Below are 23,705 nucleotides of genomic sequence, written 5' to 3'. Positions count from 1 at the left end.
CTGTGGGAGGAAACTAGAACACCTGGAAGAAACTCGCACAGGCACAGGGAGAACTTGCAAACTCCACACAGACCCATGCCCGAGGCTGGAATTTAACCTGGGTCTCTGGTGCTGTGAGACAGCAGTGCTAATGCTGAGCCACCATGCTACTCCGGACTAGATTGTGTGAAGTGCAGGTAAACTGCTGCTTCACCTCGAAGATATGTTTGGGGCCTCGGATACTGAGGAGGGAGAAGGTAAATGATAGGTGTTACACCTTCGGCAGTTGCTGGGAAGGTGCCATGGGGCTGTGGGGGGGATGTTAAGACAGAAGGGGTGTGGACCAGGGTGTCTCGGAGGGAATGGCCTCTGTGGAAGGCAGACAAGGGAGGGGAGGTGAAAATGTGTCTGGTGGTGGCATCTTTTCTGGATGTGGACGTTGGTGAGATGGTAGGTAAGGATAAGGAGCACTGTACCGCTTTTGTGGAAGGGAAGAGGGGGGATAAGGGCCAAATTGTGAGAGATGGGTCGGATCCAGCTGAGGGCCGTGTCAACAATGGCGCTAGGGAATCTTCCGTTTTGGAGGTTCCCTTGTTGAAGTTGGCCTTGCCAGAACATTTGCAACAGAGTCGGAGGAACAGAGAAAATGGAATAGAGTCTTTACAGGAAGCAGGGTGCCAGGATGTATAATCCAGGTCACTGTGGGAGTCAGTGGGTTTATAATGGATATTGTTGGCCACTCTATCCCCAGAAATAGAAACAGAGATGGTGAGAAAGGGAAGGGAGGAATCAGAGATATGTCAGGTAAAGCTGTGAGTGGGGTGAAAATTGGAAGCTAAATTAATGAACTTTTCTAATTCCAGATGAGTGAGGGAAGCAGCACTGATGATATCTTCAATTTGAGGAGAAAGATTTGTGGATGGGGCCTGGGACTAGGACTGGAGAAAGGAATATTCCACATGCCCTACAAAGAGACAAGCATAACTGGAGCCCATATAAGTACCCATGGCCACCCCTTTGACCTGAAGAAAGTGAGAGGAGTTTAAAAGGGAAGTTGTTCAAGGCATGAACAAGCTCAACCAAGTGGAGGTAGTGGATGGAGACAGTTCAGGCCTTTGTTCCAAGAACCTGCTTTGAAAACTCTGCTCATAATTTGACAGCTGTGATAAATTGCACCACAGCAGCTGAACAAACCCATGGTAATCTAAAACAATCAACAACACTCTAAATTAAACTATCCACAATATTCTAAACATATTATCAATACACCAAATAATCAAAAATGTGAATGAATCATTTGAAAGGATCCAGGATTCAGATCTAAATCCACATTTTTACCAAAAACTGGTTCATTCTTCCTTTGGTCATTTACTCTCTACCAAAGTTTATTGAAATTTGTCCGTTAGTTTTGAAGATATATTATTTGGAGGCAAACAGACCAACAGGATTGAGAACATTATCTCCATTCATCTTAAACAGTAGATGTAACTGGTCTGCCCTTATAAGAGGTATTACCACACGGGATAACTGAACTCCCCCTGTGAGGGGTTTTCCCATATGGAGTAGGCAGACTGCCCTGTATGCAGCATTACCATATTGGGTAAGCTATCTGCTCCTGTATGGGTAAGCAGTCAGTCACTTTACGTGCTATATTCACATAAGGTAAGCAGTCTGCCACAGTACAGATTATTAGAGGTTGACATCACTGTAGAAAGCCAGGGTTGATCAAGGTGAAGTTCTCCTCAATATGTTTCAGGGTAATTAGTGACAATGCTGTAGTGACAGAGCATTAACATGTTGCCACTGGTCTTCATTCCCAGCCTGATGTGGACAAAGCAGTGGAAGCAGCAAGAGAAGCTTTCCAGCCAGGATCCCCATGGAGAAATCTGGATACATCAGCCAGAGGACAGCTTTTATATAAATGGGCTGACCTCATTGAGCGAGACCGACACATTCTGGCTGTAAGTAAAATGAGATCATATAAGATATACATTCTCAAACTAGGAATACAAGAATTAAACCACTGATGTATTCTAGACTGAGTTTCAGCTCCAGTGTTTTATTATGGTATCAGTTCGATTAAATATTCTATTTCCCCAATTGACTAGTTTTTAGTGAACTTGCACTTCAATTGATTATTCCATACAGAATATTAGCATTGTTTTATGTCTTAGAGAAATACTGACAATAATTAGCAATTATTGTGACAATGATATTGTATTTAATATCTAAAAGGGTTCAAATATTGTTGGTTGGATAATGTAAAAAATTGTTTCCATAAAGAAATGATAAAAATGCCATTAAAGATTCATCGAGAATAGTTAAATAATGCACTTTATGGAATAAAGGATAACTGACAAGATTGACACAAAGTCCATCCTGGAATTAATACCAGTTTCTGCATCTCTTGTTGACATGAATTTCCTGTGGAGTTACTCTGTTTGCAGCGATTGGAAAGGCCAGAGGAAAATAACTGAAATTTAAAGGATTAATCGTGAGTGAGTGTGATGCACTCACTTTCCTGGGAATCTTCTCCCTCTTGAATACAACTGGAAATTTTCATTTCAAGGGCCATTTCAGCTGCTTAATTTTTCTTTTTTTTAAATTTGTATACTCATGGGACATGTACTGAGTCAGCATGTATTGCCCATCCTTAGTTGGCCTTGGTGAGCCAACTTCTTGAACTGCCACAGTCCATGTGCCCTTAGGAAGGGAATTGCAGGATTTTGACACAGTGATAGTGAAGGAACAGTGATATATTTCCAAGCCAGGATGGTGAGTGGCTTGTCGAGAATTTTGCAGGGGGTAGTGTTCCCATGTATCTGCTACCCTTGTCCTTCTAGTTGGAAGTGGTGATGAGATTAGAAGGTAATACCTAAGGATCAATAGTAAAATCCTGCAGTGCATCTTGTAGATAAAGCACATTGATTCTACTGAGTGTCGGTGTTGGAGGGATTCGATGCGTGTGGATATGATACCAATCAAATAGCTGCTTTGCCCTGGATCGTGCCTAGCTTCTTGAATGCTGTTGAAGCTGCACCCATCCAGGCAAGTGGGGAGTATTCCATCATACTCCTGACTTGTGCCTTGTAAATGATGGACCAGCCTTTAGGGACTCAAGAGGTGAGTTACTTGCTGCAGTATTCCTAGCCTCTGACCTACTCTTGTAGCCACTGTGTTTATGTGGTGAGGTGCAATTGAGTTTCTGATCAGTGGTAACCCACCCAGGATGTTGACTGGGGAGATTCAGTGATGGTAACACCATTGAATGTCAAGTGGCAGTGGTCTGACTGTTTCTTATTGGAGATGGTCATTGCATCATATCTGTGTGGCATAAATACCATATGTCAGCCCAAATCTAAATATTGTCCAGATCTTGATGCATTTGAGCATGGACTGCTTCAGTATCTGAGGATTTGTGAGTGATTCTGAAAGTTGTGCAATCATCAGCAAACATCCCCACTTTTGACCATATGATGGAAGGAAGGTCATTGATGAAGCAGCTGAAGATAGTTGGGCTGAGGAACTTCTACAGAAATGTTCTCAAGCTGTGATGACTGTCCTCCAGCAACCATAATAATCTTCTTATATGCCAGGTTTGACTGCAACCAGTGGAGAGTTAGTCCCTGATACCCGATTATTCCTATTTTGCCAGGGCCTCTTGGTACGATACCTAGTGAATGTGGCCTTGCTGTCAAGGACTGTGGTAGTGACTGTAACATGATCAACCAGATGGACCTCATATAATATGAGTTCCCTAATTGGGGCAGTTAATCTGCCTGACACCACCTGAGAGCTAAACGGATGGGTGTCAGACATTCTGATACTCTGAGAGCTGGCTCTCATGGAACTGGATGAGAGTCAAGTATTTCCACATATAAAAACAAGGTGACTAGGTGACGGGACACTGGCCTCTGTGGATTTATTTCCGAATGTGGAGATGTAGGTGTTAGACTGGTGTGGACAAAGTCAAAATTCACACAACGCCAGGTTATAGTCCAACAGGTTTATCTGAGACGTAATGTGAGAGAGGGTAAAAGGCACAAAATTTGTAAGCAGAAAGGCAACAACCTTAAAACTGGCCACTTCTTGTTGAATCTTTAATCAGTTAGGAAGGAAACTATTGATTAAAATGCAAACTCCAGATTCCTCTCAAGTCATTGTCTTGTGATAATTAAAGGTTTTATCACTGTATGCTAAAAGTGACATCTCAGGTCAGACAATGAATTTTAGGAATGAGGTATTGCTTAGAATCCTTCTATGTTTTAAACTCTGGTCAGGTTTATTTTGAGCAAAACAGAATGTATCTACAACTACATAAACATTGTGAATGAAATAATGCGTGTGTGCGTGCATATGTGTGTGTGTGTGTGTGTGTGTGTGTGTGTGTGTGTGTGTGTGTGTGTGTGTGTGCGTGTGTGTGTGTGTGTGCAAGTCTGTGCATGGGCAAGTGTTTGTGCCTATGTTTGTGTGTGTGTGTGTGTGTGTGTGTGTGTGTGTGTGTGTGTGTGTGTGTGTGTGTACTTGTGTGTCTATGTGTGAGAAAGACAGAGAGAGAAAGAGAGTGTGTGCATGTGTGTGTGTGTGCTTCAGAATGTGAGTGTGAAGGAGTGTATATATGTGAGTGTGTGTGTGTGAGAGTCTGTGAAAGAGAGTATGTGTTTGAGAGAGGGTCTAAGAGTGTATGTGTGTGAGTGTGTTTGTGTGAGAGTGTATTTGCACATGTGTATGTGTGTGTGTGTGTGTGTGTGTGTGTGTGTGTGTGTGTGTGTGTGTGTGTGTGTGTGAGTATATGTTGTGGTGGGGTCACCCATAGTACAACATGAACCGAAGATCTCAATTGAGGCTGTCCTCAAAGAACAAAGAACAAAGAAAATTACAGCACAGGAACAGGCCCTTCAGCCCTCCAAGCCTGCGCCAATCCAGATCCTTTATCTAAACCTGTTGCCTATTTTCCAAAAATCTGTATCCCTCTGCTCCCTGCCCGTTCATGTATCTGTCTAGATACTTCTTAAAGATCGCCTCTACCACCTCCACTCGCATCGCGTTCCAGGCACCCACCACCCTCTGCGTAAAGAACTTTCTACGCATATCTCCCTGAAACATTTCCCCTCTCACCTTGAAATCGTGACCACTAGTAATTGAGTCTGCCACTCTGGGAAAAAGCTTCTTGCTATCCATCCTGTCTATACCTCTCATGATTTTGTAGACCTCAATCAGGTCCCCCCTCAACCTCTGTCCTTCTAATGTGAATAATCATAATCTACTCAACCTCACTTTATAGCCAGCAGACTCCATATCAAGCAACATCCTGGCGAACCTCCTCTGCACCGTCTCCAAAACATCCACATCCTTTTGGTAATGTGGTGACCAGAACTGTACACAGTACTCTAAATGTGGTTGAACCAAAGTCCTATACAACTGCAACATGACCTGCCAACTCTTGTACTCAATACCCTGTCCGATGAATGAAAGCATGCTGCATGCCTTCTTGACCTCTCTATCGACCTGCGTTGCCACCTTCAGCGTACAATGGACCTGAAAACCCAGACCTCTCTGTGTATCAATTTTCCCCAGGGCTTTTCCATTTACTGTATAGTTCGGTCTTGAATTTGATCTTCCAAAATGCATTACCTCACATTTGCCTGGATTGAACTCGATCTGCCATTTCTCCGCCCAACTCTCAACTCTATTATATTCTGCTGCATTCTCCAACAGTCCCCCTCACTGCCTGCTACTCCACCAATCTTAGTGTCATCTGCAAATTTGCTAATCAGACTATCTATACTTTCCTCCAGATCGTGTATGTATATGACAAAAAAGAGTGGTCCCAACACGGATCCCTGTGGAGCACCGCTGGTCACAGTTCTCAATTTTGAAAAACTCCCTTCCACTACAACCCTCTGTTTCCTGTTGCCCAGCCAGTTCTCTATCCATCTAGCTAGTACACCCTGGACCCCATGCGACTTCACTTTCTCCATCAGCCTGTCATGGGGAACCTTATCAAACACGTTACTGATGTCCATGTCTATGACATCCACAGCCTTTCCCTCATCTATCAACTTTGTCACTTCCTTGAAGAATTCTATCAACTTGGTAAGACATGACTTTCCCTGCACAAAACCATGCTACCTATCACTAATAAGCCCATTTTCTTCCAAATGTAAATAGATCTTATCCCTCAGTATCTTCTTCAGCAGCTTCCCCACCACTGACGTCAGGCTCACCAGTCTATAATTTCCTGGATTATCCTTGCTACCCTTCTTAAACAAGGGGACAACATTAGCAATTCTCCCATCCTTCAGGACCTCGAGCTCAAGGATGCTGCAAAGATATCTGTTAAGGTACCAGCTATTTCCTCTCTCGCTTCCATCACTAAACTGGGATAGATCCCATCCGGACCCGGGGAATTGTCCACCCTAATGCCTTTTGGAATATCCAAGACTTACCCCCTCCTTATGCCAACTTGACCTAGAGTAATCAAACATCTATCCCTAACCTCGACATCTGTCATGTCCCTCTCCTCGTTGAATACTGACACAAAGTATTCATGAAGAATCTCACTCATGTTCTCTGACTCCTCGCATAACTTCCCTCCTTTGTCCTTGAGTAGGCCAACCCTTTCTCTAGTTACCCTCTTGCTCCTTATGTATGAATAAAAGGCTTTGGGATTTTCCTTAACCCTGTTTGCTAAAGATATTTCATGACCCCTTTTAGCCCTCTTATTTCCTCATTTCAGATTCGCCCTACATTCCCAATATTCTTCCAAAGTTTTGTCTGTTTTCAGTCGCCTAGACCTTATGCAAGCTTCCTTTTTCCTCTTTGCTAGTCTCACAATTTCACCTGTCATCCATGGTTCCCTAATCTTGCCCTTTCTATCCCTCGTTTTCACAGGGACATGTCTGTCCTGCACTCTAATCAACCTCTCTTTAAAAGCCTCCCATGTATCAAGTGTGGATTTACCCTCAAACAGCTCGTCCCAATCCACATTCTCTAGCTCCTGTCAAATCTTGGTATAGGTGACCATCCCCCAATTCAGCACTCTTCCTTTCGGACCATTCTCGTCTTTGTCCATCTGTATTCTAAAACTTATGGAATTGTGATCACTATTCCAAAAGTAATCCCCTACTGAAACTTCAACCACCTGGCCAGGCTCACTCCCCAACTCCAGGTCCAGTATGGTCCCTTCCCAAGTTGGACTATTTACATACTGTTCCATCTAAACCCTCCTGGATGCTCCTTACAAATTCTGCTCCATCTAAACCCCTAACACTAAGTGAATCCCAGTCAATGTTGAGAAAGTTAAAATTTCCCGTCACCACCACCCTGTTGCTCCTACATCTTTCCATAATCTGTCTACATATTTGTACCACCTTCTCACACTTGTTGTTGGGAGGCCTGTAGTACAGCTCCAACATTGTTAATGCACCATTCCTATTTCTGAGCTCTGCCCAGATTGCCTCACTGCCTGAGTCCTCCATGGTGGCCTCTTTCAGCACAGCTGTGATATCCTCTCTGACCTCCTCCACTCCTTTTACCTCCGTCTCTATCCTACCTGAAGCATCTATATCCTGGGATATTTAGCCAATCTTGCCCTTCCCTCAACCAAGTCTCAGTCATAGCAATAACATCCCAGGTACTAATCCAAGCCCTAAATTCAACTGCCTTACCTACTACATTTCTCGCATTAAAACAAATGCACCTCAGAGCACCTGTCCCTTTGCATTCATCATCTGCCCCCTGCCTACTCTTCCCCTTAGTCACACTGACTTCATTACCTAGTTCCTCACAGGCTTTAGTTACTACCGCCTTACCGTCCACTAACCTCCTCATTTAGTTCCCATCCCCTTGTCACATTAGTTTAAACCCTCCCCGACAGCGTTAGCGAAAGCACCTGCAAGGACATTGTTTCCAGTCCTGCCCAGGTGTAGACCATCCAATTTGTAATAGCCCCATCTCTCCCAGAGCCGGTTCCAATGTCCCAAAGATCTGAACCCCTCCCTCATGTATATAGAACTTGGATATGAACCTCTGCTCAGCGATTTTGCATTGTTGTGTATCTCAAAGTCCACCTTGGAGGATGCTTATCTGAAGATTGGAGGCTAAATGTTCTTGTCCCCTGAAATGTTCTCCTACTGGGAGAGAACATCCTGGGCAGTGATTGTTGTGTGGTGTCCATTCATCCATGGTCATAGTATCTGCGTAGTCTCGCCAATGTACCATGCTTCGGGGCATCCTTAGATGGAGGGTATGGCCCAGTGGTATTATCACTGGAGTGTTAATCCAGAAATGCAGATAATGTTCTGGGGACCCAGGTTCAAATCCCACCATGGAAGATGGTGGAATTTGAATTCAATAAATATCTGGAATTAAGAGTCTAATGATAACCATGAATCCATTGTTGATTGTCAGGAAAAACCCATCTGATTCACTAATGTCCTTTAAGAAAGGAAACTGCCATCCTTACCTGGTCTGGCCTATATGTGACTCCAAACCCACAGCATTGTGGTTGACTCTCAACTACCCTCTGGGCAATTACAGATGGGCAATAAATGTTGCCTAGCCAGTGATGCCCGCATCCCATTAAAAAAAGCATATGGGGTGGACAATATCAACTTGGTCACACGAGGAAGGGACACTCAACTGAAAATGTTAACTCTGACTTTTTTTGTTCACAGATGCTGCCAGACCTGCTGAGCTTTTCCAGCAATTTCTGCTTTTGTCAATTAAACAAATGTCTGGTTAAATGGTCACTCAGTTCTAATGGAGGTCGATATGACGCAGTGATCGTAGAACCAGTCTTTAACAAAGTTCACTCTGGACTCAAACCTATCTGTTTGCTCAGGACCTTGGCAAGACTGGGAGCCTGTACTGGGGAACGTTTACAGATTAAGGGTAAAACTTGGGTTCCAGTCTCTTATCAGAAGCAGCTAGTTCAGTTACCACTGATGGTGGTAAAAGGCTCAGGCCCAAGCCTGACGGGGTGGTATTGATTAAGAAAGCTTCACCTAAACTGGCATAGCATTTTTCAAATAGAAAATGACTGCCTGAGTGAAGTCCTAATTAAATATCCAGAAGTTTTTCAGGAAGGTCTAGGGACTGTCACCTTGTATGTTGACCAGGAAGCAACTCCACGATTCTGCAAGGCCCACCCAGTGCCATTTGCTGTAAAGGCAAAAGTAGAGGCAGAAATCAGAGGGCTGGAAAGCAAAAGAATAATCAATACAGTTTGTGGAATGGGCAGCATGGTGATATCGATTTTGAAGTCTGATAAGTCAGTCAGCCTTTGTGGGGAATTCAAACAAATGGCAAACTGCTTTTTGCAGCTGAAAAATACCCAATCCCTCACATAGAGGATTTATATGCAAATCTGGCAGGGGAGCTGTCCACTACATAGCTGGACGTGGGCTGTACGTTCTTGCAATTGTGGTTAGATAACAGATCCCAGACGTATGCTACAGTTAATGCCCATAAGAGTTTGTACCAATATATGAAGTGCCTGTTGAGAAAGCAACTCAGTCTCCCTGAGTGAAGTGTCACAAAGTACCATTACACATGTGTTTCTAGTTGTGCATGTGCCCATCCCAGATTTGTGAAAACGTATGTTTTCGTATCTACACGTGCCTGTGCATGGATGCATATCTTTCAACATTGCATATGCATGTCTGTGTGCTTGCACCAATGTTTATGTACCTATGAATGCAACATATTGTGAATGTAGGTGATTATACATGTGTGTTTAACAATAGGTATATGTGTGAGTGTGTGCTTGTGCCTTTATTTTTGTATGCCTGGATGTGCAGGTGTGCCTAATAATCAATCTGATCAAAGGTAACTAATCCCACAGGTGATTAAATGAAAGCTAGAAATTTTTAGTTAATCACAAATAGTGGATGAGGAAATATTTATTCCCCAACATTAGTTGCACTTGGGCCTTCTGAACTGTATTGTTCTGTGTGGTGAGTGTGCTCTCACAGTACTGTTGGAATTGGGGTCTCCAGAGTATTGACCTAGCGGCCATGAAGAAACAGTGATAAATATCCAGGTCAAGGTACTGTGTGACTTGGAGGTAATGTGTTCCCATGGCTTTGCAGCTCTTGTGGCTTTCAGTTTATAAGTTCACAGGAAAGGGAAGTGCAATTGATGTACCCTGACTGCTGTGAGTTATTGCAGACAATCTGCAAATGATATATACTACAGCCAGAGTGAGCTGAAGGTGGAGGGGTGGATATTGAGAACTGTGACCTATATTAAGGCAATCTCCTGAACCTGGATTGTATCAAGTTTCCCAGGTTTTGTTGTAGCTGCAGCCTTCCAGGTGAGAGTTCATCATACATCTGCCTGTGTCTTGTGATTGCCTGGGTTCAGGAGGCTGAAGGAACAATTACTATTATATAGCTCCATTAACATTACAAAGCAATACAAGATGCTTTATTGGAATACTATCACTTTGACACTGGCTCAGATAAACAGATATTTGTGTAATTGACTGAGAAAAGATTAATTTTAATGATAATATTGGAGGAGATTTGGAGAGTGATGGAAATTGAGGAGAAAATTTGAGAGTTTAGGACCCAGATAGCTGAAAACACAACCAGCAATGAGAGAGCAATAAAAATCAAGCATTCTCAAGAGGCTAGAATTACAGCAGCTCTGATATCTCAGGGCATTGTGGAACTAAAGGAGATGGAAAAGATTGAGAGTGGGGGGAGATTACAAAGATAAGGGAAAGGATGAGATTGCAGAGATAGTGGAGTGAGGAGATTACAGAGACAGGGCAGTGAGAAGTTCAGAGATATAGGGGTGAGATTACCGAGATGGAGTCATAGAGGCAAATAGATATGGAAGAGTGAGGAAACTATAGAGATGGGGGAGTGAAGAGGTTACAGAGATAAAGAGGAATGAGGTGAATAGTGGCAGAAATAGTGAGGAGCAAAAACATGGAAGTATTTGAAAACAAGGATGAGAATTTTAATAGCATTGCTTTCTTGGGAATTAATGAAATGACAGAGGAATTAGTTAAGACACAGAAGTGGAGTTTAGATGCAATTGGCAGGTCATGTCATGGCTGTACACAACATTGGTTTTGGAATATTGCATATAGGAAAGATGGGTGCAGAAAAAATTACAAGGATTTCACCCAGGTTGGAGGGTTTGAGCTAATGGGAGAGGTTGAATAAGACTGGGACTATTTTGCATGGAGCAGCAGAGGCTGAGGAGTGACCTTATAGAAGTTTATAAAATCATGTCAGGCATGGATGGACCGAATAGTCAAGGCCTTTTCCTCAGGGTAGGGGAATCAAAAACTAGAGGGCATAGATTTAAGGCACGAGGGGTAAGATTTAAAAGGACCTAAGGGGCAACTTCTTTCACACATGTTAAACACAGTGTGTACAGAATGAACTGCCAGAGAAACTAACAGAATGACAACATTTAAAAGGCATCTGGATGGAAAGGGTTTAGAGACATGTGGGCCAAATGCTGGCAGATGGGATTAATTTAGAATATCTGATCGGCATGGGTGAGCTTGACCGGAGAGTCTATTTCCATGTTGTACATCTCCATGACTCTGCGTCAGGTTTATAGAGAGTAGAATGTGAGTCAGCCACTAAAGACCAGCGCTTCAGCAGCACATGAGCTGAGACAAGGATGTGAAAATAGATATTCTTCACGATGATTTGTAATCTAATGTGATGTCAAGGCTACAACCAATGTGGTTCAGTCTCAGCTAATTACCAGGAGAAGGGATGGAGTCAGTTATTAGGGAACAGATTTTTGGGGTGGCAACAGAAGACATGACTTAGAAGAAATTTCTCTTCATCTGATACTGGACATCAGATAGAGTCTAACAATGCACAGAAAGTGGATGTGTCAAGGGCAGTGGTGGTGAGATAGGTGGGTACTAAACATGTGGCATATGAAACTTCTGGCCTGTTCTGCTTGTACTGCTGGTTTATTTTCAGAACCTTTGGTTATTACTGTGTTAAATGTACTTGCTGCCTGTTCACATCATACGGAGTGAGCTGAAGTGGCTGGATATTGACATAACTAATGGTGGGGGCTTCAGGATGAGGCTGAATGTGTTGATTCAGTTGCCACTTACAGCTGAAGATAACTACAGTCACGTGAGTTGTGACTTTAATCATTAGATGCTGAGATCTACCATGTAGCTGGGGGTAATGATAGTTGCCTGCAGTCCTCTTTTTTGGTTGCCTGGTTCTCCGTAAACATTCAAACAACATTTAATGGATCAAAGAACTTCCTTGTTATGGTTGTGAGCCTGTTTATCTGTCTATATCCAGCTGCTGTGCGTGCTCAGCATTCCAGTGACTTCATCAGATTCAAGCTTCATTCTAGACATGGTGCTACTCTAGGAATTTGCAGCAGAACTCTATATTAAATCCCAGTGAATCTCTTTGTTTGATGGTGATGAAGAAAGTGCATCCTGCCACCGGGTGACAGATCCATGGAGGATGCAATTCTAGTTTCAGGCCGTAGGATCTTATGTTCGCAAGTAAGATGTATTCATTGTCTGAGATGTTAAGGGGTGCTACTTCTGATGAAGGGAGCTCTCTGATGAAGGTTCCAGGCCCAAAACATCAGCTTTTATGCTCCTAAAATGCTGCTCAGCCTGCTGTGTTCATCCAGCTCCACACTTTATTATCTCGGATTCTCCAGCATCTGCAGTTCCCATTATCTCTGAACTCAATCTGGCAACTATACCTGTTAGCACTCAACCAGTTTAGTCAGTATGAATACTGAGTCATTCTTGCTTACAGATGCATATGTATACATTGGACTAAAGTCTGTCCCTAAACTTTGTTCAGAGATTCCTTCAAATGATAGCCAACCAAGAGGAGAAATAATTCATCAGCAGAAAGGGGGAAGCAGGAAGAAGTTACCTTGATGTTCTCCAATCTAAAGGTGTTAGGCATCATGGGGCTTGGAGTCCAAAGGCTGCTGTCAGCTGATCCCACATCATTGAAGCTCCCACTTGTGGAGGGACTGTATCATCGATGGAAATGGTGGACATGCAGGAATAGTGATGGAAGAATTTGGGATGATGACAGGTTGAAATAACTCTGCTGTTGCTTAACAATGTGTGTGACAGCTGTCTCAACCAGATATCACTGAAGTATATTGCTTGTCTTATAGACTTAACTATTCTTTAGTTAAGAGATCCTTGAGTCAATGCAGCAAATCTGTCCAATCATCTATCTTTAATAAACCTCTTAGCAAGGCACACCATTTCAGAGGTCATGAAGAGTGAGGACTGTGTGTGTGCGCCTGTGTACACCTGTGTACGTGTGTGTGTGGTTGTGTCTGTGTATCTCTGAGTGAGAGGGGGTATTGTTGGGGAGCAGAGTGGGGATGGTAAATGTTTCTTTCCCTGCAGGATATAATACACAAGCCAGATTTTCACAACAATTACCTTTATACTATATTATGTCATCTCACAAATTATCTATTCAATTTGACTTCATAACTACCAAGATGGAATTTGAACTTATGGCCTCAGAGTTGGTGATCCAGGACCGTAACTGTGTAGATACTGTACCCAGCTTTTAATGAGTTGCCATCAGTAAGTTCTCACTCTTTTATGAGTTCCATGATCAGACAGCATCAAGCAAAGAAGAACCTATTAGGGTTAATTGAATACCACAATTATTCTACATCACAGGACAAGATGACAATTTAAATTAATTTTCACCAGGTGAAGGCAAATTGCTGGCAAGATACTTTTTCATTAAACAAAGGCATTCATAAATTAAAGGTATGACAGACAACAAAGTATCTGAGGAGGATCAAACCTTTTGTATTAAGGATGGCTCTATTACTGAAAATGAGAAAAATGATACAATCCCATTACAAATGCATTCTACAAGAGAAAAGCAGCAGAGAGAAATTCAATCACAAATAAATAGCTTCGAGTCGAGTTCAAACACACCTGGCCAGGCGCGTACAGTGTGGTTCATCTGATGTGAAAACTTCAAGTTCTTTTCATGTCAACACGAATAAAGCACACACGTATCTTTGATTGCAAACAGTTGGTTTGTCAGCCACTATCTCTGTCATCGTAAACCACATCAGTGGAGCAGGCTGCTAATCCAGCGACAGACCTTTCCAAAGGCCTTCCATGTGCCTGGACGTTGCTGCCCTTGATGCTACCTGTTTATGGCTGTGCTCAGAAATGAAGGCTCATCTGTTCAGTGAGGACAATGGCCCTAATGACCCCAGTAATTACGGATTAGTGCAACAGTAAATGGGTGTCCATTAGGAGCATAGTTTGTGGGGAGGGGGCTGGTGCTTTTGTACGTTGTGAGGGGGAGGGGATTACAGAAACTGGCACTAACTGCACCATATTGTGTAAGAGCAAGTGCTGCTGGTTGAGGTCTCTAACACGGCCTCAGGTGCCAATTCTGGCTCAGTAGTTGGCAAACTCACCTTAGAAGCCAACAACCACAGGACTGGAGCAGACTGATGCACTGACAGAACCTGTTCCAGCATGGCATGAGGTGGTGAATGATCTGTCTGTTTACAACTGCATCCCTTAATACCTTTTGGATAACAGCTTAGTGTATAGCAGAGCAGTTGGGAGCATTCAAAAAGGGACTGGGAGAGTACAGGTGAGACATGTACTCTTTAGAGGGAAATGTTGGAGCAATAGGTTCGGAGAACCCTGGATGGCTAGGGCAATTCAGGATTGGATAAGAAATAACTTTTAGCAAATTGCTGAGAGCAATTCAGCTGCATCCCTAAAGGAAGATGGGAAGTGCAGGAGGGAACTTAAGAAAACAATTAGAGTAAAAAGGGGTCATGAGAAGGAACTTCCAAACAGGATTAGGGAGAATTGTAAGATATTTTATAAATACATTAAAGGGAAGAGATTAACCATGGAAAGAGTACGACCCATTAGAGACCAAGGGAGCAACCCATGTGTGTGAAGTCGCAGGACATTGAAAGGGTGTTAAATGAACATTTCTCATTGGTCTTCATTCTGGGAAAGGAGAATGCAGGTACAGAAATCAGGAAAAGGTACTGTGAGGAACTCACACAGTTTGACATTGGAAATGGAGAGATGCTGGAGGCCCTGATGGGGTTTAAAAACAGACAAAACCCTTGTCCCAGAAGAATTGCATCCCTGGCTGCTGTGGGAGGTGAGGCAGGAAATTATGTGGGGTCTGACATAAATTTTTAATTCCTGTCTGGCCACAGGGGAAATGCTGGAGGACTGGAGGACAGCAAATATGGTTCCACTTTTCAGGAAAGGTGGTAGAGATGAACCAAGAAATTACAGACCAGTGAGTCTCACATCAGTGGGAGGGAAACTATTGAAGAAAATTCTGAAGGTGCAAACTCATAGTCATGGGTTAATTTTAGCATGGCTTTGTCAGAGGGAGGTCATGCCTAACAAATTTGTTAGAATCTTTTGAAAAAGTGATCAAATATGTGTGGATGAGGGAGGTTCATTTGTTGTGGTTTAAATGGATTTTAGCAAAGCCTTTTGACAAGGTCCCGCATGGGAGACTAGTTGAGAAAGTTAAATTACATGGAATTGAGGGAAACTTGGTGAGATGGATCAGAAACTGGCTTAGTAATAGGATACAAAGGGTAGTGGTAGAAAGCTGTTTGAGTGTCTGGAGGCCAGTGTCCAGCAGCATACTGCAAGGATCAGTACTGGGACCCTTATTGTTTGTTATATACATAAATGATATAGATGAGAACGTGGAGGAATGATAAGGAAATTTGCAGACAACACCAAGATTGGTAGAGTGGTTAATAGTGAAAAAGATGGTTATAATTTACAAGAAGATCTTGAGTTGGCCAGATGGGCAGACAATGGTGGATGGTATTTAATCCTGATTAGTGTGAGGTGATGCACTTCAGAAAAATAAACGAGATGAAAGAGTATTTAATGAATGGCAAGACACTGGGCAGCTTGGCAACAGAGGGATCTTGGGGGTAATTATTCTCAGATCCCTAAAGTCAGCAGAGCATATGAATAGAATAACTAAGGAGGCCAATGGGTCACTTGCCTTCATCAATCATGGAATAGAGTTTAAGAGCTAGGAGGTAATATTGGAGTTGTGCAAAGTGTTGACCTGGCCACAACTGGAGTACTGTGTGCAGTTCTAGTCACCTCAGTGCAGGAAGGATGTGATAGCACTTGAGGGGGTACAGAAGCAGCTCACCAGGATATTGTCTGGGATGGAGAAACTGAGCTGTAGGGAGAGACTAGATTGGCTTGGATTGTTTCCTTTTGAGCAGAGAGACGGCAGAGGGACATATTTGACGTTTATAAGGTTATGAGGTATATAGGCAGGATGAATAGAGAGCAGCTGTTCCCCTTGGTTGAGGGGTCAATCACAAGATGGCATTTAGGGTAAGGTGCAGGTGCACAGGGGATTTAGAGGGAAAAAAAAACCTTTTCACTCAGCGAGTGTTGGGAATTTGGAACGCACTGCCTGGGAAGTCACAGAGGATGGAAACCTTATGACCTTTAAAAAATATTTGGATGAGTACTTGAGGTATCACAATATTCGGGGATATGGGACAAGTGCAGGAAAATGGGATTAAGCGCACCTTTAGTGGTAATGTCAGCGCAAACTTGAAGGGCCTTTTCTGCATTGTTCGAATCTGTGAACTGCAATCATTCAATTTCCATTTTAAAGTCTACAATTGAGTTATCATCAATTGCCCTTTGTGGAAGAGAGTTCCAAACCTCTGCCATCCTTTGTGTGTAGAAGCGTGTCCTCATTTGATCCTGATAAAGTTCATGCATTCCAATCAGAACTTATTAATCATGGAAGGGAATTTAGGAGGGCTTTTACTGTCATGTTACAAGAGTAGTGTTATAATGTCCGATAGTATAAGGTAGGGGTGGATGTAAGATAGACCTTAGGTTTAGGGTAAAAGTTCAGCACAACATCATGGGCCGAAGGGCCTGTACTGTGCTGTAGTTTTCTATGTTCTAATAGCTATTCACTGAGGTAGGCAGATGCCCACCTCTGCTAACCTGACGCTGCATCTATTCTGATGCTGGAGAAATTAAGAAAATATGAAATGCATGAAACTGAAAAAAGAGCCCCTGCTGCCTGACATTGCTGATAGTAGGTACCCACTGGAACTCCTAAACTAGCCCAGGACTGAAAGATTAACCATTTGGATTCTGCGTCTTGAGCACAGATTTATCAGTGGTGTTTAAACTAGCACAGCCCTGAATGTTAGTGTTTCAGAACTGCTTCGACCCGCCATGGATGATTTGACAGGAGACAAGCATTCCTCAGTGTGCTGATCCTTATCACTGGAGTTCTGCTGAAGCACATGCCCCGCAATGAACACCTTGGCACGAAGCCATAGCCACAGACACCTAGGCAGCTAGGATTCTTTGACAATGGCAGTTTCCCAAGGGTATAGGGTATCATTGATTGTACAGATGGGGCCATTCAGCCTCAATCATGCCAAACGTTACCTTTGACAAGTAGAAAAATACAATAGTTATGTGGAGATGACATTCATTCTGCAGATCTTCCTGCTGATGGAGTTCTATCCTGGAAACTGAACCATTCCTGAATCTTCAATGTATCTATTCTAAAAAGATTAATTGTAGAATGTCTCATCACTGAATTAGCTTTGCTTTTTGCTTTAAACTATGTTACAACCATTTTGTGATAAGTATTTAACAAATTGATATCCATATGTTGAATTGGGCAGCAAAAGACTTTCAGTGATTTACAAACACTTTTATTGTTCGGTTATAATTTAGCACAAACACAAGTTTCCACCTTTCCCTTCTGGACTCTTTTTCCCTATCCAGAAGCCAATACCCTCCCAATGGGAAAGAATCCAGCTGTTCTTATTTTTTAAACACATGACCAAATCACTTTTCTTTAATAGCAAAGAACAAGAAACAAGCCTTTTTCACACAGAGCGCACAGCCCAAAACAAACCATCTTTGGGTCCTGGACTAGGTAATGAGTTCCAGTGGGTACCTGCTGTCAGCAATGTCACCACTGAAATAACTAATTTTAAACAACTAAGCTAGTAACAATTAACAAGCATTGCCAATCAGAGCAGGACAACAAATGGCAGGAAAGAAAAGGGTGGAGAAAACGAAGGAGGTGCTCAATCCAAATTCTGTGGGAGGGGAAGATAATACACACCAACCTCAGTGGTGCCCATCTCTAACTCTCTAAAAGCAAAAGAGCTCAGCTTTTAAATACAATACCCAGTGAGCATGCCTGTTCCCAATCAACTTTGGAGCTGCTCTGGATGATGCTTAAAGGGACCTGCTTTCCAAATACACAATGAACAGAGGTGAGGAACAGTATTATGATGCATATGGCTAAACAAGGGCAGTGTGTTCGAATCTAAGACCAATGACTCTTGGGCGAAGCAGTCGATCAACCTCAGCCTCTGCCACTCCAGAGAAAACAACTCAAGTTTTTCTGTGTCTCCTTATAGCTTATTCCTTTTAATCCAGGCAGCATCCCAGTAAACATCTTCTGCATCCTCTACATCTTTCCTGTAATATGGTGACCGGAATTGAACGCAATACTCTGAATGTGGCCTAATCAAAGTCTTATAAAGCTGCAACATGACATCCTGACTCTTAGACTCAGTCCCCGACCAATAAAGGCAAGCATGCCATATGCCTTCTTAACCACTCTATCTACTTGGCCACTTCCAAGGAGCTATCAACTTGAACCCCAAGATCCAATGTTGTTCAGGGTCCTAACATTAACTGTGTACTTTTCCTTAACATTTGACCTCCCAAAGTGCAGTTCCTCACACTTGAAGTCATAGAGTGTAGAGAGCTATAACATGGAAACCAACCTGTTGGTCCAACTCGTCCAAGCCAACCAGATATCCTAAATTAATCTAGTCCCATTTGCCAGCATTTGGCCCATATCCTTGCAAATAGTTCCTATTCGTGTAAAGAACAAAGAAAATTACAGTTCAGGAACAGGCCCTTTGGCTCTTCAAGTCTGTACCAATATGCTGCCCATCACAACTAAAACCCCCTACCCTCCCAGTGGCCGCATTCCTCTATTCCCATCCTGGTCATGCATTTGTTAAGACACCCTTTAATTGTCACTACAGTATCTGCTTCCACTACGCCCCCAGCAGCGGGTTCCAGGCACCCAACACACTCTGTGTAAAAAAAAAACATGCCTCATGCATCACCTTTAAACCTTGCTCCTCATACCTTAAACCCATGGCCCCTGGTAAAGAACAAAGAACAAAGAAGAAAGAAAATTCCAGCACAGGAACAGGTCCTTCAGCCCTCCAAGCCTGCGCCAATCAAGATCCTCTGTCTAACCTGTCATCTATTTTCTAAGAGTCTGTGTCCATTTGCTCCCTGCACATCCATGTACCTGTCCAAATATATCTTAAAAGACGCTAACGTATCTGCATCTACCACCTCCGCTGGCAACGCGTTCCAGGCACCCACCACCCTCTGTGTAAAGAACTTTCCATGCATATCTCCCTTAAACTTTCCTCCTCTCACTTTGAACTCATGACCCCTTGTAATTGAGTCCCCAACTCTGGGGAAAAAGCTTTTTGCTATCCACCCTGTCTATACCCCTCATGATTTTGTAGACCTCAATCAGGTCCCCCCTCAATCTTTGACTTTCTAATGAAAATAATCCTAATCTACTCAACTTTTCTTCATAGCTAGCACCCTCCATTACAGGCAACATCCTGGTGAACCTCCTCTGCACCCTCTGCAAAGCATCCACATCCTTTTGGTAATGTGGCGACCAGAACTGTTCACAGTACTCCAAATGTGGCCGAACCAAAGTCCTATACAACTGCAACATGACCTGCCAACTCTTAAACTCAATACCCTGTCCAATGAAGGAAAGCATGCCGTATGCCTTCTTGACCACTCTATTGACCTGCATTGTCACCTTCAGGGAACAATAGACCTGAACACCCAGATCTCTCTGTTCATCAATTTTCCCTAGGACTTTTCCATTTACTGTATAGTTCTCCCTTGAATTTGATCTTTCAAGATGCATCACCTCGCATTTGCCCGGATTGAACTCCATCTGCCATTTATCTGCCCAACTTTCCAGTCTATCTATATTCTGCTGTAATCTCTGGCAGTCCCCTTCACCATCTGCTACTCCGCCAATCTTAGTGTCATCTGCAAACTTGCTGAACAGACCACCTACACCTTCCTCCAAATCATTCACATATATCATGAACAACAGTGGTCCCAGCACAGATCCCTGTGGAACACTACTGGTCACAGGTCTCCAATTTGAGAAACTCCCTTCTACTACTACTCTCTGTGTCCTGTTGCCTAGCCAGTTTCTTATCCATCCAGCTAGCACACCCTGGACCCCATGTGACTTCACTTTCTCCATCAGCCGGCCATGGGGAACCTTATCAAATGCCTTACTGAAGTCCATATATATGACATATAAAGTCTTTCCCTCATCAATCAACTTTGTCACGTCCTCAAAGAATTCTGTTAAGTTGGTAAGACATGACCTTCCCTGCACAAAACCATGTTGCCTATCACTGATAAGCCCATTTTCACCCAAATGGGAACAGATCCTATCCCTCAGTATCTTCTCCAGTAGCTTCCCTACCACTGACGTCAGGTTTACCGGTCGATAATTACCTGGATTATCCTTGCTGCCCTTCTTAAACAAGAGGACAACATTAGCAAGTCTCCAGTCCTCCAGGACTCACCCGTGTCTAAGGATGCTGCAAAGATATCTGTTAAGGCCCCAGCTGTTTCCTCTCTCACTTCCCTCAGTAACCTGGGATAGATCCCATCCGGACCTGGGGACTTGTCGACCTTAATGTCTTTTAGGATACCCAACGCTTCCTCCTTCTTTATGTCAACTTGACCTAGAGTAAGCAAACATCTATCCCTAACCTCAACATCTGTCATGTCCCTCTCCTGGGTGAATACCGATGCAAAGTACTCATTAAGAATGTCACCCATTTTCTCTGACTCAGCGCATAACTTTCCTTCTTTGTCCATAAGTGGGCCAATCCTTTCTCTAGTTACCCTCTTGCTCTTTATATATGAATAAAAGGCTTTGGGATTTTCCTTAACTATATTTGCTAAAAATATCTCATGTCCTCTCTTAGCACTCTTAATGCCTCGTTTCAGATTTGCTCTACGTTCCCAATATTCTTGCAAAGCTTCGTCTGTCTTCAATTGCCTAGACCTCATGTATGTCCCCTTTTTCCTCTTGGCTAGTCTCACAATTTCACCTGTCATCCATCGTTCCTTAATCTTGCCATTTCTATTCCTCATTTTCACAGGAACATGTCTCTCCTGCACACTAATCAACCTAGCGAGTTTTGAGAAGATTTGTAGCTCAGGTTGAGGTTCTGGATGTGAGTTTGCTCGCTGAGCTAGAAGGTTAGTTTTCAGACGTTTCGTCACCATTCTAGGTAACATCATCAGTGAGCCTCCGACGAAGCACTGGTGTTATGTCCTGCTTTCTATTTATCTGGTTAGGTTTCCTTGGGTTGGTGATGTCATTTCCTGTTCTTTTTCTCAGGGGATGGTAGATTGGCTCCAAGTCAATGTGTTTGTTGATGGAGTTCCGGTTGGAATGCCATGCTTCGTGGAATTCTCGTGCATGTCTCTGTTTGGCTTGTCCTAGGATGAATGTGTTGTCCCAATCAAAGTGGTGTCCTTCCTTATCTGTATGTAAGGATATGAGTGATAGTGGGTCATGTCGTTTTGTGGCTAGTTGATATTCATGTATTCTGGTGGCTAGCTTTCTGCCTGTTTGTCCAATGTAGTGTTTGTAACAGTTCTTGCAAGGTATAGAACTGTGACAAACACTACATTGGACAAACTGGCATAAAGCTAGCCACCAGGATACATGAACATCAAATAGCCACAAAACGACATGACCCACTATCACTTATATCCTTACATACAGATAAGGAAGGACACCACTTTGATTGGGACAACACATCCATCCTAGGACAAGCCAAACAGAGACATGCACGAGAATTCCTAGAAGCATGGCATTCCAACCGGAACTCCATCAACAAACACATTGACTTGGAGCCAATCTACCATGCCCTGAGAAAAAGAACAGGAAATGACATCACCAACCCAAGGAAACCTAACCAGATAAATAGAAAGCGGGACATAACACCAGCGCTTTGTTGGAGGCTCACTGATGATGTTACCTAGCATGGTGACGAAACGTCTGAAAACTAACATTCCAGCTCAGTGAGCAAACTCACATCCAGACTAATCAACCTCCCCTTAAAAGCATCCCACATATCAAATGTGAATTTACCTTCAAACAGTTTCTCCCAATCTACATTCCTCAGATCCTGCCGAATCTTGGTATAGTCGCCCTTTCCCCAGTTTAGTACTCTTCCTTTAGGGCCACTCCCATCATTGTCCATGAGTATTGTAAAACTTACGGAATTGTGGTCACAATTTCCAAAGTAGTCCCCTACTGTAATATCAACCACCTGGCCGGGTTCATTCCCCAACACCAGGTCTAGTATGGCCGCTTCCCGAGTTGGACTATATACATACTGCTCTAGAAAACCCTCTGGACACACCTTACAAATTCTGCTCCATCTTGACCCCTAACACTAAGTGAATCCCAGTCAATGTTGGGAAAATTAAAATCTCTCATCACCACCACCCTGTTTCTCCTACACCTTTCCATTATCTGTTTACATATTTGTACCTCTATCCCACGCTCGCTGTTGGGAGGCCTGTAGTACAGCCCCAACATTGTTACTGCACCCTTCCTATTTCTGAGTTCTACACATATTGCCTCACTGCTTGAGTCCTCCATGGGGCCCTCCTTCAGTACGGCTGTGATATCGTCTCTGACCAGTATTGCAACTCCTCCACCCCTTTTACCTCCCTCTCTATCCCGCCTGAAGAATCGATATCCTGGGACTAGTTGCCAATCATGCCCTTACCTCAACCAAGTCTCAGTAATAGCAATAACATCATACTTCCAGGTACCGATCCAAGCCCTAAGCTCATCTGCCTTATCTGCTACACTTCTCGCATTAAAACAAATGCACCTCAGACCACCTGTCCCTTTGCATTCATCATCTGCTCCCCGACTACTATTCCCTTTAATCACACTGACTCCATTATCTAGTTCCCTGCAGGCTTTCGTTACTCCCTCTTTTCTGTCCAATATTTGGTTCCCATCACCATGCCACATTAGTTTAAACCCTCCCCCACAGCATCAGCAAAAGCATCCCCAAGGACATTGGTTCCAGTCCGGCTCAGGTGTAGACTGTCCAATTTGTAACAGTCTCACCTTCCCCAGAACCGGTTCCAATGTTCCAAAAATCTGAACCCCTCCCTCCTACACCATCTCTCAAGCCACGCATTCATCCGGCTATTCTTTCATTTCTACTCTGACTAGCACGTGGCACTGGTAGCAATCCTGAGATTACTACCTCTGAGGTCCTACTTTTTAACTTGGCTCCTAACTCCCTAAATTCTGCTTGTAGGACCTCATCCCATTTTCTGCCTACATCGTTGGTGCCTATATGCACCACGACAACTGGCTGTTCGCCCTCCCCCTTCAGAATGTTCTGCAGCCGATCGGAGACGTCCCTGACCCATGCACCTGGGAGGCAACATACCATTCGGGAGTCCCGTTTTCAACCGCAGAACCGCCTAACTACTCCTCTGCCACTGCCCAAATAAATGAAGACCACTCCCGCTCGAGGTAAGCTTTTTAAAG

At 43.4% G+C, this 23,705-nt stretch overlaps 1 protein-coding gene across 3 annotated transcripts in view; it reads left to right on the top strand.

Annotated features, from left to right (window-relative positions):
- The window catches only part of aldh1a3 (aldehyde dehydrogenase 1 family, member A3), a 153,080-nt gene that overhangs the window by 70,976 nt on the left and 58,399 nt on the right, over positions 1–23,705 (top strand). For 2 of the 3 annotated variants that reach the window (XM_048563155.2, XM_048563153.2), the window contains exon 3: positions 1,800–1,940. The exons of the other annotated variant lie outside the window; for it this stretch is intronic. In XM_048563155.2, the coding sequence (XP_048419112.1) occupies positions 1,800–1,940 (141 nt within the window). The remainder of the gene's footprint in view (positions 1–1,799; positions 1,941–23,705) is intronic. 3 annotated transcript variants of the gene reach the window in all.

Source organism: Stegostoma tigrinum, chromosome 33, assembly GCF_030684315.1.
Source record: "Stegostoma tigrinum isolate sSteTig4 chromosome 33, sSteTig4.hap1, whole genome shotgun sequence".
Lineage (NCBI taxonomy): Eukaryota > Metazoa > Chordata > Chondrichthyes > Orectolobiformes > Stegostomatidae > Stegostoma > Stegostoma tigrinum.
The sequence above is the reverse complement of the archived record's forward strand: the minus strand, read 5'-3'. Positions and strand labels throughout refer to the sequence as shown.